This window comes from Pogona vitticeps, chromosome 4 (genome assembly GCF_051106095.1).
Source record: "Pogona vitticeps strain Pit_001003342236 chromosome 4, PviZW2.1, whole genome shotgun sequence".
Classification (NCBI taxonomy): domain Eukaryota; kingdom Metazoa; phylum Chordata; class Lepidosauria; order Squamata; family Agamidae; genus Pogona; species Pogona vitticeps.
This window is the reverse complement of record NC_135786.1, coordinates 71,875,742-71,891,702: the sequence shown is the minus strand read 5'-3', so window position 1 is coordinate 71,891,702 and position 15,961 is coordinate 71,875,742. Positions and strand designations below refer to the sequence as shown.

At 40.3% G+C, this 15,961-nt stretch overlaps 1 protein-coding gene across 1 annotated transcript in view; it reads right to left on the bottom strand.

Moving 5' to 3' along the window:
* C8A (complement C8 alpha chain) overlaps nucleotides 1-15,961 on the bottom strand; it is a 41,484-nt gene that overhangs the window by 11,308 nt on the left and 14,215 nt on the right. Inside the window, exons 5-8 of the mRNA XM_020789856.3 lie at nucleotides 13,031-13,220; nucleotides 11,458-11,658; nucleotides 8,351-8,591; nucleotides 1,325-1,456 (exon numbers count right to left, since the gene is read on the bottom strand). Coding sequence (XP_020645515.3) covers nucleotides 1,325-1,456; nucleotides 8,351-8,591; nucleotides 11,458-11,658; nucleotides 13,031-13,220 — 764 coding nt within the window. The remainder of the gene's footprint in view (nucleotides 1-1,324; nucleotides 1,457-8,350; nucleotides 8,592-11,457; nucleotides 11,659-13,030; nucleotides 13,221-15,961) is intronic.

Here is a 15,961-nt window from a genome sequence, read left to right as displayed (position 1 = left end):
AAATACAGTACATCCCCCTCTCTCATCTTTGGATTGTCTGCAAGAACCACACAGCTTTCCCCCCCTTTTATTACACTGAAAACTTTTCACATTAAGTGTGACATTCATCGTTGCTCAAGAAATAATGACGATGTTACTTTTAAGATATGGCTTCTCTGCCTTGATCTCCCTGAGTCTGCTGACACCTCTTTTGGTTCCATGGCTGGTGAGGTTTCCTCTACACAAAGCCCTTTATCGTGAAGATACGAATTAGATCAGAAGGAGCAATGAATTTAAATGACTAAACGAAAAAATACTTCATACACTTTACAGCAAGAATGGGGAACCTGTAACCTTCTGGAAGTTGTTAGACTGTAACACCCATCATCTCCTACTGCCTATTCAGCAATATCTGGAGAATAATAAATCCCCAAATGATATTATAATTAGCTGCTGTCAAATTGTTCCCCCCCCCAATGGCAGCTGTTTCCAGCAATTTTCCTGGTATAGAGTACTGAGAAGTGGTTTTACATTCCCTTCTTGCGAGGTAATCTAGACTGTCTAGCTTGCCTGAGGCTACACAGGCTGGTTCTTCTCCTCAGGAGCACAGTGGGGAAACCAACTTCCACCCTCTGGCTCCATAGTCTCATGCCCATCTCACCAAGCTATCCAGCTAGCTACATGTTCGTTTATCTGACTTTAAAATTAAGTATTCTCATTATTAAGTATTCCTAACCACTAAATACATGACATCGAAGAAGGTCCCACTGATCTGAACAGAATGTACCTCTACGCAATAATGCAAATAATGCATGAATGGGTATATCTGGATAGCTCAGTGGTTTAGGTAACTGGCTGCAGAGTCAGAGTTTGGGAGTTCAATTCCTCACTGTGCCTCTTTGACAGGGGCTGGACCTGATGATCCATAGGGTCCCAGCTCTGCAGTTCTAAGATGAAATCCTACCTCTGAATGGCACAGGAAAGCCTTTGCACATTCTTTTTTCATTTTAGTAGTGTTTGTACAAGAGGATTTCCTAATAAATTGTGTTCTTCATTCACAGAATTAGGTCTCATAACTAGGCAGTGAATTTATAGTTTCAAATACATAAATAAATATGACATTTTGATATATTTTAAGCTTTTACTTTCCCTGAACTCTAGGATAAGATGATCCACTGCAACCTTGCATTAATAAAGGACACCCATTATGGTGCATTGCTGTGGCACAGCCTTGCATTCCCAAAGCATAATATATACATTATGGGAGGAAAGATGGTTCCTTTCAAAATATGTACAACAGAGTGTGTGTGGGGGGGAGGGTTGGAAATATGTATCTGCTTCTTACCAAAATCTCTGCTTGCATCTTTCGAACACTGATCAAATGACACTTTGGCTTTTACATTAAGAGTCTCTTGAAGAGGAACATTTATGCCTATTGAGGCACCAAAACAGCTGTTTACTGATTCCTTTGAAAGTTCTGTGGGAAAAGTAGGAAGCATGAATGTCAATAACAGATTTATAGCCAGAAATACCTAACAAAGACTCCTCGTATATTTCATACATTTTAAAAGTTACTTGTTTTGAATCATGATTCCCAGAACCATCCAGCCAACATGGCTGCAAACAATGTATGAACAACACACAAGCAATAACTAGAAGAATTTCATTTGACCTGCTTTTCCTGAGTCAGTATTCAGTGGGAGGAGAAGTTGATAGCTGAATCCTGGGAAGTCTTTGCTCTGAAGACTTAATTACCATTTTGCTCTCCAGTTATGGTAACAAAATGGTTCCAAGATGGGTGAGAAGAACTGGGATTTATGCACTCTCTTCCACACCAAATTATAATCTTTGTCTTACTGTTGTGATAATAAATTTGAAAATGCAGATGCTCAAGGCAGTCATTCTAGCCACACACACTGACTCCATAGGGAGAGTCCTGCTGTTTAACTGGTGCATGTCAACAACTGAGAAACAAGTCTTTTGTGACGTTCATGGCACTTCATTGCCAATTCAAGATCAAACAACCCTCAAATACACAGCATCACCACAGGGTAAGTTTGCGGCCATATAACATTCCTGTGAAAAGCTGTTTCTCTTCCATCTCCTGGATGGAATCTTAGCAGATTTGATGCTAAGATCAGAGGGAATAAGAAAACTGTGTTTATGAATGTGTATAGAGTGGCAGCTGATGTCACAGACCCTGCTGTTCAGAAAACCCTGGAAATTTGACTCTACAAACTGTGGCTCCACTATGCCATGGAATAGCATTTGGATAGCATTTCCTGCAAGTTGCTAGTCTTTCCATTACACAAAGTAGGACAGCAGAGTCAGGCAGCAGATGCTGGAGCAGGATGAAAGCACTTACAGCACCAATGCAAACTTTCACACTGAACACATAAAACTCTGCAGGACTTCCAGGTGGGATGGTGATATGGGGACCTGCATCCCCACAGCACCCCCATCCTTTGAACCCTACACACTTTCCGATTTAATGCCCAAATAGTGCATAGGTTGACATAACTTTAAGACAATAGCAGAGCTTTTTCCTCCCCAGGAAATACAGCAGGAACCTTATGTAACTCTTTTCTCCTTCCTTCAATCATAGTGACTGATATTTCAATGGTGGAAGCAACAGACTGCAACTTTTGGAAGTCCTAGTAATCATGGCCAATGGTCAAAGCTTCTGGCAGTTGTATTTGAACAACATCTGGGAGCCCAAGCTTGAGAACCACTGTTGCATACCTTTGTCTCTCAGTATTCTGTCTGGAAAAGACCCCATTTTGCTTTTGACTAAAAAAAACACCAAAACCTTGAAGCCTTAGTTGTAAGTTGATTTTGACCATGTTGTTGCATCACCTCAAAAACACTTAGAACTGGCCATATCTATCAACTGTGCTAGAATAATGATCACAACTAAGGATTTTCTTCTGTACCACCAATATTATACTTAGGAAGTAATACATCATCTGTATGCTGGCCTTATCAGACTGTATGAGGTGCCATCCAATATTTTGCTATTTTAGTTACTTCGCAAATTCAGTCTGTGAAGTAACTAAACTTGAAGTTCTGGCTTTTTCATTTCTGAATGTCTACATGCCAAGATCTAAGTCATGCAGTATTTGGGAAGTCTCTTTGGCAAGACATGGGATTTCCAGATGTTAGGGCTTCTAGATCTTAACTGAACTGCCTATTTTAAATAAAGTTAAAACTTCGTCTTCACTTCTCCCAAAGTAACAGAAAAAAACTTTCCCAATTGCCAGATTTATATTCATTTGCTGCCTGTTGACAATGCATTAATAAATCCATAGTATTCAATTGCTTGTATTTAACTATCCCACAAATGTTAACAACACAACTGAGTAAAATTTATTTACTACAAGGAAAAAGAGTAATTACTTTTCCTCACTGTTGGAATACCATAAAGTTAAAGCTGAACCATGCACTGATTAATTGATATCTTATTGTTCCTTTTAAGTAATTATTTTCAGCAAGCTCTGTCAATACTATTTGTTATTCATTGCCACAAGGGGTTTGGGGGCTTTATCAATCCTTCGTGATGGAAACAGCAAAATGATAATTATACAAAGTATTGGCAATTTGAGGAAACAGCAAACAAGACTTCTCTCATCTTAAATAATTCCAAGGAGATAAATATAGCCCACAAATTAGATGGATTTTTTCTCTTAGTTTTGAGTTAATCACAGTGTGAAAAATGTCTCTTGCTATGTAATAATCAACCACAAATCAATTGCATTGCTTTCTTGCGCAGTGAAGTTATAAAACAAAAAATGATTATCTTTGAAAAAAGAAATTATAACCTTGGTCATGTCAAAGATTGTATCTCTTTTTCATGTCAGCCTAGAAAGGTGAGTTTGGAAACGTATGGGCAATGTCTCCTTAAATGGCATTAGGAAGAGGAGGAGGACGAGGAGGAGGAGGAGGAAGAAAAAGAAGAAGAAGAGTCTGTAGTTTTTCAAAATTTTTACCTCTCTTCATGACTAGCAGAGTAAATTATGTTAAACATCATTAAAGGAACATTTACTAGCAATACAATGAATCAGTCATCGCTTGAGCAAACTTAGTGCCAATTGTTTCAAAATATAAGTCATCCTCCCTCAAATTCTGTTTTCTTTTTTTTTCTTTTTTGCTTTTGCCAACAAGATTTAAACCAGTTGTATTACACCAGCATAAAAACTGAATCAAATTTTGGCTGTTACTCCCTACCAAATAAGAGCATTGAGTGTCAGGACTAACACTGAGAAATGAGCAGAGAGAGCATGAAGGAATAAAGGATAAACAAAGATACCATTGTGCATTCCAGACATTTTGCTGCTCTTTTAACTGTTTTACATGAAGGCAGAACCATAACCAGGAACTTTAAAATGTGGAGATTACAGTAAAATTCAGGACAGCAACATTGCCTTAACCAGAGAAAGACTATGGAATGGCTCCCAGTTCTTCCGATGCACAGAGTGTAGCCTTGGTAGACAGAGTTAAGAAACCAACTGTTCTCTATGCATCTGAGCAATTGGGCTACAGCCCCCAGAAACCTATGCCAAATAAAGATTGTTTGTGTTTAAAAACAAAATTGTGCTGCTTATATACCGCCCCATAGTGCTTCAAGCACTCTCTGGGTGGTTTACAAGTTAATTATGCAGGCTACACATTGCCCCCCCCCCCCAGTGAGCTGGGTACTCATTTTACCAACCTCGGAAGGATAGAAGGCTGAGTCAACCTTGAGCCGGCTACCTGGGATTGAACCCTGGGTCGTGAGCACAGTTTTGGCTGCAGTACAGCGGTTTAACCACTGCGTCACGAGGCTCAGTCACAAGACTCTTAGCCAGTTTTGCTACAGCAGATTACAAAATGACATGGCCACCCCATGAATATATCAGAATACATCATTCAACTTTTGCCCTCACACTTTTGCTGAACAAAAGACATGCCCAAGCGTGGGGGGGGGGAAGAGAAACATAATTAAATCCCCCAAAACTCAGTCTTATGTTAAATGGGTAGTCATGAAAGCATTATGAGACACATTACTAAGCTCTCCAAGGTGATTCACTATTCCATGTGAAGGTAGGGAGAGGAAGGGGGTGGGGGTAGGCTGTGGGAGTGGCTGGCTGTGTGGGTGGCTGGCTGCCTATTGGCTACTGATTAGCTGCTCGGCGGCCGGTAGGCAGAATGGTTTTTATTTCTTTTTTTATACGAAGGACGAATAAAAACGGGTAAATATTCATCCCTTCATATTCGTGGAGGTCTCTGTAACCCACAAATATGAAGGAACAACTATTTTGTGAATCAGCTTTTTCGTATTCGTCCCCATCTCTAATGCTTGACCTCTCCTTTCGGTCTATCTTATGCTTTCAATTGCACTCTTCCTCTCACCTGATTCACTCCTTCCAGACATGGTTCCCTGAAAAAGGTGGAGCTCTGGCTTCTGAGGACTGTGACATCATCAGAGATTATTAAGAGTTACTCTTTTAGACTACAACTCCCAGATTCCCATAGCCACTGATCACACTGACTCAGTGATTGTCATCCAGATAAGTAACTTTTGCAAACCCTTGCCCTGGAATCCTTACTAAATGTTGTAACGGTGTTTGGGATCTTATAAAACACACACAAAAATTCCATAGTTCTCTCCTGCCACAGCCTGCAACTGTAGCTGTTTCAACATAAGAAAACATCCACCACAGACTTGGGAGAGGACTTTCTCCTAACATGAACCATGAAAGGCAAGCCTTATTTAGTTCAGTACTCGGTTTGCTCCAAGGTATGCATACAAAAGGAATGGAGCCTTAATATTGCAATCAGGCACAGACTGAGAAAGGCAGACCACAGCAATCAAGCTCCTGAGATGATATTTGGTGTGGCATTTCATCAGGCCATCCAGACTAGATGGCAATTGCCTACATCATCAGTATTCTTAGAAAAGAAGAAACACACCCATCATTCTAGAGAAAACATTTGCTTTCAGACACTGGCAGTATGGAAGCAAAGGGCTGACATTCATTGAACCACAGATTTGCTTCTCCTGCCTCAACACGGCACTTAAAAGTAGCACTAGCTTGATAAATGTGTCCTCTCTTTTATGGTCTGCTCTGTAGATGGAAATTATACCAGTATCCCACATAAAAGCAAAAATTATATCTCTTCTGGGATACATTTTGGTCTGTTTTAGACCTTCAGCTTTCCTCCTCCTTAGTAAAGCTGCTTCTGCTGCGATAAATCACACCATTTCTGAAAGACAGTACGCAAGTTATAAAATGAAATAATAGCCTTGCCTAGATGTTGCTAATTCATTTTGCCTCTTTACTTGGCAGTATGCTTCCTGAAGCCTTTCTTGGCAAGACCTCCTCTTTTTTGCTCAGCTTTGAGTCCAGGAAAGATACCCTCCCATGAGGATTAAGGACAAATAAATGAATCGCCTGATCCACCGATCCACCATTCAGCATTGCAAGCTGTAGCTTTCTATTGAGGAAAAATGCAGCATCAATTTCCGTGGCTGCAGCAACCCAGGAACACTGCAACTGCACGTATCTCCATTGCACAAGAACCTTGCAAAAAGAAGATCGAGTGTAAGTGTGGGTGTGGGAGATGGGAAACAGAGTGAGGTACTGCCAGCTGTCAGTTGCAAAGCAAATGTTCATGAGGAAATGTTATGCATAATAAAATGCTAATTTAAATCAGAATATATTCTTTTTGGGTAACTTCTAGCAATATTATAAAAATGCATTGCATCATATGCCACTGGTTCTGGACATATTGATTGAGTGATGCAGTTAGGGAATGGCATAACAAGTTGTCTCCAGGAGAATCTCAGTTTAATGACCTTTGATCCCAAGATAGAAGTTCACTCAGTGACATTACGGTATGCAAACAGCAGAAGCCTTGATTAATTCACCTTCTGGTTAGAGTGAGGGCCAGGGACAATAACAGCAATGATAAACGCCATGGGAGCCTCCCTCTGAGAAGGAGATACCAAAAAGGGAAGCTGGAATCCAAACAGTGCAAGGTCCCAGCACAATAACAAAAAGCCATGTGACTAAGGTTGTGATTTGATAAGGATTCTTACGTTTTAAATGTATAGAAACTGATTGGGCTAAATGTAAAATATCTTGAGGGTCAATATGATTAGATAAGTATGTCTTCAGCATAACTGAGGTGTCTGGACTGCAACACTTCTTTGGGGGCTGAAGACAGAAGTCAAATGTGGTCCTTAAATCTTAAACAAAACACCTATTTGCAAACTTATTGAGACAGGACTTCTACATATATGATGGAGAAATGGGCAGGTATACATCTTCTCCCCCAAGCATCTAATGAAACAGTGGTAGAAGGGCACTTCCTGGAGAGGACGGATCATCTAAGAATCAGCTTACAAGGATGAACTGGTTCTCTCCGTGCACAGGAATCCTTATGGCTCACGAACACCCCTGTATTTTCTTTGTGAGGAAACAGAGGGACACATACCATCATAAATATCTAGGCAGTTGGGAGTTACAGGCTAATAAGTGCATGAACTGGTTCAATAATGGCACAATATGCTCAAGAACAGAACATACAAATAATTCCCTCATTTATTTATGACTATGATTATGATGATTGTCATTACCGAAATCCTTTTACTAGTTTGCAATATTGGCCTCTTCATATAACTGACAAATACAGAAGATGACAAGTGTCTGGTAGATGACTTTGCAGAAAGAAGCAATGTGTTCAGAACAGCACGAAGTTATGCAGTTATATATGATGGCCCCTTTCCCATTCATGATCCAAAGCCCTTATGCTTCAGCTACGTGGCTATTACTGTGCAGTGGGGAAAAATCATGTGGATGGTTCTGCCACAGGTAGAATGATGCTGTCTGACTTGCTGTCATCTGCTAAAAGCTAAAGCAGGTAGAATTCTGCTACCGTGCAGTTTAAAAGCCATTTTATGTAAAATGGCAGCTGTAATGCCAACAATAAAACACAGTTCGTTTCCGTGTTCCGAGTGACTCAATGCCTTTGAGTTTATCTAGGTATGCCTGGTGTGTGCTTCAAATTCTGGCAAGTGTTCAAAGCTTTGGGTATTATCTACTGAAGAAGAAATTCCTGGGGTTATCATTGCTGCTATTACAGCTATACCCATAAAGAAACATGTATATTAGCTCCAAGGAACACATCTGGGAATTAAAGCTCATTACCTTGCTGAACACAAAGAACAAATGTACTGAATACTGATCTCAGGTTCCTAGGTCATTACAACAGATTGCAGCCTCCTGCTGGCCAATATGCTTGATTATGTGTATTTATGTTCTTTGTAAGGGGATTAGAGTCTAACACCCTCTGATACACCAAATAGGTAGAATAAATGAAATACGCATACCTTCTTTAAGCATTTTGTCTTTGTTAATCACGAGGATGTATTCAAAGACGCCTCCCATGGTCCCAGATGTCATGAAATGAGTGCCATAAGTATTAATAAACTGGGAATACATTCCATAGTTGTATTGATCTGGAAGATCCATCAGAGACTGGAACATATCTTCATCCAGGACTATATCAGTTCTTCTCATCTTGAAACGGGCTGTTTGTACTTTGGTATGGACTCTAACAAATGCTAAATTCTGGGAGGTGAGGCAAGTGGGGGAAGAACACAAACCATTTTTTCTGAAATATGCAATTTTTTAATTCTTGCAATAGTTTGCTTTATTTAGAATAATTTTCCATATAGGGAATACATCCAATATGAAGGCACCGCCGCAGATTCCTACTAGAGAGATAGTCAGTTGGTAGTCCCACGTGTCTCTACCACGTTTCATCTTTCAAACATGACATGTACAAATTGGACATTTTCTCTTTCTTTTTTTAATCACAACTCACATACTTCTCTAGCTAGTAAAATATGGTTTTGTTTGAACTGGAATGAACTGAAATGTCATTAAAACAGCCCATTAGTACCACATGCTTATCTTTTTTGTGATAGCTTGGTGGTGTTTGCAGTTGTGATCACCTGTTCAGTTCCTCCCCTCCTCTCAAAATGTTTCTTTTTCCTCCCTAGAAACTCAAACTCATTGGCTAAGTTTGGGATATGCAATGATGCCACAGGACAAATAAAGCTTATGCAGTGTAAGGGACCTGGGCTGGAAGGACATATGCCATATGAGTTGAGTCTGTTAAAGCTAGCCACCTAACCTAGATTATTTGCAATTCTACACAATTGCTTCTTTTTCTGTCAGGAAGGCTGACTAACATTGGTACTAAGGAGACAAAATGTTCCTTCTGCTGTCAAAATTGTTCATAGGTCCTGACTGGTAACTGCCCAGAAGCCACTGGCAATGGTGCGGCCAAAAAATATTGTAAATAAATAAATAAATAAATGATTTCTGCTTAAAACAAGGCACAAGCAACACCACTACCATCAAATCCACCTTTGTATACATGTCTGCACAGGCAGCTCATGATCTAAGACAAGGACAAAGGATGCCTTACCCAACTTGGGGGGCACCCCCAGGTCATGTACTGTCACCGTATCTCTGTATTCCCAAATTGAGTTAAAGGTAAAGGTAAAGGTTCCCCTTGACAATTTTTGTCCAGTCGTGTTCGACTCTAGGGGGCGGTGCTCATCCCCGTTTCCAAGCTATAGAGCCAGCGTTTGTCCAGAGACAATCTTCCATGGTCACATGGCCAGTGCGACTTAGACACGGAACACTGTTACCTTCCCACCGAGGTGGTCCCTATTTATCTACTTGCATTTGCATGCTTTCGAACTGCTAGGTTGGCGGGAGCTGGGACAAGCGATGGGCGCTCACTCCGTCACGTGGATTTGATCTTACAACTCCTTGGTCTTCTGACCCTGCAGCACAGGCTTCTATGGTTTAGCCCACAGCACCACCACGTCCCAATCAGTTAAGCAATTAAAAAGACAACTCTTATAACCATATAATCCAATTTGCATCAACGAATGTAAGATAACTCTGTCTGTCTGTCTGTCTGTCTGTCTGTCTGTCTGTCTGTCTGTCTGTCTGTCTGTCTGTCTGTCTATGTGAGCCTGGGGGCAGATCTGAGAATATCCCCCCCCCCCAGAATGCCCTCCATCCCCTGGGAAAATGAAATCCCAAAGGAAATGACAGGAGCTAAAAAAAGAAGTGAGACACAGGAGACCTCTAGGAAAGGGGAGGCGGAAAACCAAGAGGCAGGGAAGGGAGAAAGACTGTTAGAAGAGGTGGGGAAAGAAGAGACAATAATTGGTGGAGGAAAAAGAGTGTTTGAAGAAAAGAGGGGGATAGAAAAGGGAAGAGGGGAGAGAAGGAGGGAGGCAGAGGCAGGAGCACTGAAGGGAAGAAGGAGGGAAATGTCCTGCTGCCGGGATGGGAATGGACCTGGACTGAGAACCCTTGGACCTACAGATGGGAGAAACTAACAGTACCATGGAAAGATGCTGACAGGAGAAGGAGGGAGAAGATACTCCAAAAACCATCATACTGGTGAGAGAAAGAGGCAACACAATGGGGAAGAAAGATCACAGAGAGCTAAGATAGAGAGAGAGAGAGAAGGAAAGGTAGATGAACTGATCTGGGTCAACAAGATATTCACCTCCAGGACCTGGGACTTTCCACATCCAGGAGATGAACCCACATACTGCCAAGACCCACCAGGAGAACAACTGTCTCTGTTACTGCTATCACCAAAACTGGTATTAATGTGTTTAGAGATGGAAGGTGTAGGAGGACTGTGGGAAGGCACCTTCAAGAACCCCTTTCCTGTTTCTGGAAAAAAAAAAACTTCTGTTGCTCCAAGGAGCTGTTGAATATAAAGTTGATTTGAATCATTTTCTTAAGGTTCCAGAGATAAATGTTGGATGTTTGAAAGAATCGTCACTGTCTCCTGAGTCTAATCTGCCACTGTCACAAGAAAGAAATCATCCTTTCTCCATGGAAGAACCCTCACAGTCTGTCTGTCTACCACTGTACCACATTCATTCTTCATAGTGACAACTATTGCTAATGAACAGTTCTTTGCATTGTCCACTTTCTTTGCCCCCTCAGGCATTTATTCATCATTTATACTCTTAAAACACTGTGAAAGCAGATGGAGTAAGATAGTATTTGTCTGATCCTTTTGTATTTGTATGCTCACTATTATTAGCATTAAATATTGTCTTTTAATGATGCAAGCTGCCTTTGATCCATTTTAAGGAGAAAGGCGGGGTAAAAAATACTTTAAATAAATAAATAAATATCATGTTTGGTTCTGCTTCATAATGCAATTCCATTCCCACCAGGATGCCTCTGTTTGCCTCAGTACAATACAGAAAGCAATCAGAATTCCTAATAATCCCATAGTTTAATTACATGAAGTAATTAAGGTTTGATCATTATTATTTCAGTGGGTAGACATGGAGAGGGAAATGACTCAGTACTCTTCACAGAGTGTTTGACCTCTTCAGTGGGAAAGGAATAAGAAAGAGGAGGGAGTATCAATTTTCTTTACCTTAGACTCGTACTCTGTGATATTCTTCAGGGTCCCTTTACCCTTGGAAAGCTTAAAGCCTATTTCCAAGGAGACAGGTACTTTAGGAGGGCTGATTCCAAATGTGAAGCCAGCATTCCAAGAGGTGTCCCTCTTAATGGCATTCAGTAAATCCTTGGCATCATCAAAATACTCCGAAGAGAAACCCGTGTCAGCATGTGCCTGAAATGAAAGAAGAAACAAATTAGTTAGACTGAAATTTTAGTTTTGCACTGTGTATAAGAAGAGGAAGTGAATCCATGAAAGTTTAGGATAAATGAAACTTTTTATTCTTTGTGAGCCAGACTCCTTGGTAATTTTGCTGCAACCGACAACTAATATGGCTACCCACCTGCAAAATATGGTGCTGTGGTTTTTCTAGAAACAAACGTTGGGCTACCCGACATTTAAGAAAAGAATCAGTTATGGATAATTTAGTTAAACTGACTGATTACATATTGCATTATCTCTAGTCAGTATGATTTTTCAGAGATGCATGCACAGGTCACCCCTTTGCAAGAGATAAATATACATAATGAGCCCACTTCTAACCTTTGTCCAAGCCTGTCATGAGACAAGAATCTAAGTAGATCCTAGGTCTAAAGAGTCAGGGATGCCAGCCTCACAGGCACTGGCCTGAACAGGAGAATCCCAGTCATCGAAGTCCAGAGACCTATGAGTCCAGATCAGTCTTGGCTGCTCTCAAGCCCAGGTGCTACACTAAGACAGCACACCACAGTTGAAGAATTCTGCAGTCTTTGGAGTTTGCATGGTGACAGCAGCCTTGAACAATTAGAGAGACCAAGGAATCTAGGCTCCAGAGCAAAGCTCACTTCTTTTGAGAGAGACTTGGGCTACATCTAGGACACATCAAGTCACCACAGTTAAACCATAAGCCTTTCAAAACCAGAGGTAGACTTCTGGTCACTTCAGGTTTCAGCAAGTCACTATCAAACCACACATTCTCACTCCTGCTTTATGGTTTACCATTTTGGGGAAAGAGGTAGATGCTTGGAGAGTATAGTCTGAAAGCATAAAAGTCCTCAGTTGAGCTTCAGGCCTTGTTGGAGCAAGTCCCTCACCTTGGAGATGCTCTCCAACATCTGGTCTGCCTTGAGCTCTCACTTTTGGCCTGAATGTGACAAAACACGGAATGTACACAGAAGCAAACTGCTTTGCATATGGGGTCCTGGTTTGCATGGGGAGAAGTATGCACCCATTCTTATACATTCTACTTATGATCCTATCAGTCAGGGAAAGGCTGCAAAGAGATATGCAATTATTTCACAAAAATCACTGGGTCTAAGTCATGGCATTCAATAAACAAAACCTTCTGAAAAAAATATGAAATCAAAGTTTATCCAGTGCCATGAATTATGCAACAGTTTCCACATCCTGGATTATGAACACTTTGAAAATATGTGAAAGTGGAGAACTGGAGTGATTTCCATACAGAGGACCTTCCCATTTACAGGTAAGGTAGTTATTTCATAGCAAGGGCCCAGTGTTATTTCACACTTAGCCTAACAATCAGTAACAGCCTTCAAATACTTACTAGAAATTGATAGTAGTGGACATTGTATGGCCTTCGGAAATATTTCTCATCGTCCCCATAATACAAATGTTCACATGTAGCGTCATACTTCAGCTCTCGCCATTCTCCATTATAGACAGATTCACATTGGCCACCGTAATAGGCGGTGTCATACACTAACTGTGCTCCTTGTTGTGTAAGGATATTGTATCTTTAAAGAGGAAAGACATGAGCAGGCATGTGAGTATAGTTTCTTTGTTCTGTGAAAGATACATTCTGACCTTCAGCTCTTCTGGTATGTTGTTTCATAGGCAGATTTTTAGAAAGAGACAAAGCTGCCACATGAAGAGAGTTCTTGGACCCAACGTTCTATGGAAGACCTTAATATCAACAGGGGAGAGACTTTGTAGTGAGATCTAAACAGAAGTAGAGGCATCTCATCTTTACTGCAACCAGCTGAAAGGCATAAAAGAGCAAACTAGCTATTGAAGTTCATGGAATTCTTTTCCAGGAAAGTTAGTGAGAAAAAAAAAGAGAGAGAGAAATGTGGCAGTCAGAGAAACTCTTGGAAAGCACCATGCAATTTGTGACTGTCTTAAGATGTCTTAAGGTGACAAAAGCTCATGCCAATAGACATGTTAGGTTTTAGGGCACCATTAGACTCTTTCTTGTGTTTGCTGTTATTTGTGGCAATGTATTGGCAGGAATACTTTCTGGGTAATTTTCAGATAGAGATTCAGAAGGTTTTCTTTATAAGGCTAATCGTCTATTCACTTACCTGGGAGAAAGTCCCACTAAAGTCAATATGACAGCTGAAAAGAATGTGTTTAAGATTTCACTGTAGGTTAATTTTTACCAGTTCCAAAAAATCTTAGGTTTCCTTAAAGCACCTTGAGATAAGGCACAATAGCCATTAGTGATGTGCCATGTGTGTGTGTGTGTGTGTGTGTGTGTGTGTTATGGGGTTGGATTCCAGCTGCCATAATTCTCCATGAATTTCTCAGGCAGAATTCTCAGAGTTGCATCCTACAGAACCATACCTACAGCTCCCTAAATTTTTTTCACCTGCTTTGAGAGTGTCCTAACCTATGGCATTCTGGCATGGTTTGGGAGTAGCTCTGTAGCGGACAAAAAAGCTCTACAGAGAACCATTAAAATTGCCCAGAATATCATTGGGCTCCAGCTACCAACCCTGGATGACATCTTCACATCCCGCTGTCTGAGGAAGTCACACAGCATCCTGAGAGACTCTTCCCATCCTGCTTATAATTTTATTTGAACTGTTGCTGTCTGGCAGAAGATATAGAACAATTAAGACTCGGACCACATGTTTTCTGAATAGTTTTTATCCCAGAGCTACAATTGCACTTAATAATGAGCTTAAAGACCACCAGTAGTGAATAGTTAGTTGGACTGTGTTACTTGGCCTGCGGTGTAGATGTCTGTATTTTTAGTGGGGACTTTTAGTGGGTGGGGAGTGTTGGGGGATTTTTTTAGTGGGTGGGAGTGTTTGGGGAATTTTATGTGTGTGCATGTGTCTGGTCTCTGGGTGTCTGAATTTCATTGTATGGGTGTACTGTGTATATACTTACAATGACAAAAATTATTATTATTATTATTATTATTATTATTATTATTATTATTATTATTATTATTATTATTATTATTATTATTATTTTTATTATTATTATTTGGGGCTTAGTTCCAAAGCTACTTGGCTGTCAGAGTCCTTTGTTTCCTGTACAAAAAGGAAGCTGCTACACTGGTTTGTGGAAGTGGTTGTCTCACTGTTCTTTACACTATATAAAGGGTGCTTCCTGGAGAACTACAAATCTGAAGAAGCACTGTGGTAGCTTTCGTTTTGGAAAATTAACAAGAGGAAACCAGACTGGACCGAGGCCATGCAGTCTTGGGAATAGGCCCAGGTGAGCAAAATATAGGTGTGGATCTTGAATTATAACAAAGAAGGGTGTGCTCACCAAAACAAATGGCACATCCCTAACAGCCATTCCTCTTCTGAATGAAAATTCAGCAGTTCTCTAGATATTTCTTTTCAGTTTTTGCATATGCTTAGAATATCCTCAGTTGCCTTAATGAATTATTATAGGTCGTGTAAGGCAGATCTGAAATAACAGTTGGTTTTTATATATTTGGAGGAATGACGGCCCAATATGACGTGCTGCAATGTGAGATCTTTTTGTATTTAACAATTTGTACAAATGTCTGCTACAGTCTTGTGCAGATTTACCTAGAAACACATTCCATTGAACATTATAGACACAAATGTTGAGTAACATGTAATCACCATCTTAAGACCAATGAAGTAATATTTTGAAAATAAAAGTGGGCCGTATGTCAAACTTCAGAAGTTATATTATTTTATTCTGCCTACCAAAAGGGTATATAACAGGTTCAAGCTTTCTGTCTCTCTAGGCCTATTCACCAGGCTCAGTGGTACAAAAACAGCAGGCAATGGAAAGGAGAAAAAACTTATGCTGCCTGCATAGTGCCTTGAATTGTAATGAAAAAGAAAGGGTGTGCAGAAGTTTAAACCTCTTTCTGGGGATATGATGATATTAGATTTCATCTGGTGGAGCCTCTTCATAATGAGAGCAGGCAACACAGAAAAAAATGTCACACCATTTTCTTCATTTTGAAAACCCAAGATCCTTCTGTAAACTGAAAAATGTTTTCATTTTGGCCAAAGTTCTCATTGCCTTTTATCAGTATAAAACAGAAAGCAACTGGGCAGGCTTTCTATTGGCAGAAAAACTGAGATAATTTTAGATGATGGATTAGGTAAAGAAAGTCAATAGTAGCCAAATTGGGTAGTTTTCCCTAGTGACTGGAGGGGATGAATCTTCAGGGAATAAATTCCCTGTTTGAGATGGCACAAAATTCTCTTTTTCCAGTGGAAAACTCAGATAATTCAGCATACCTATGAGCCCCATG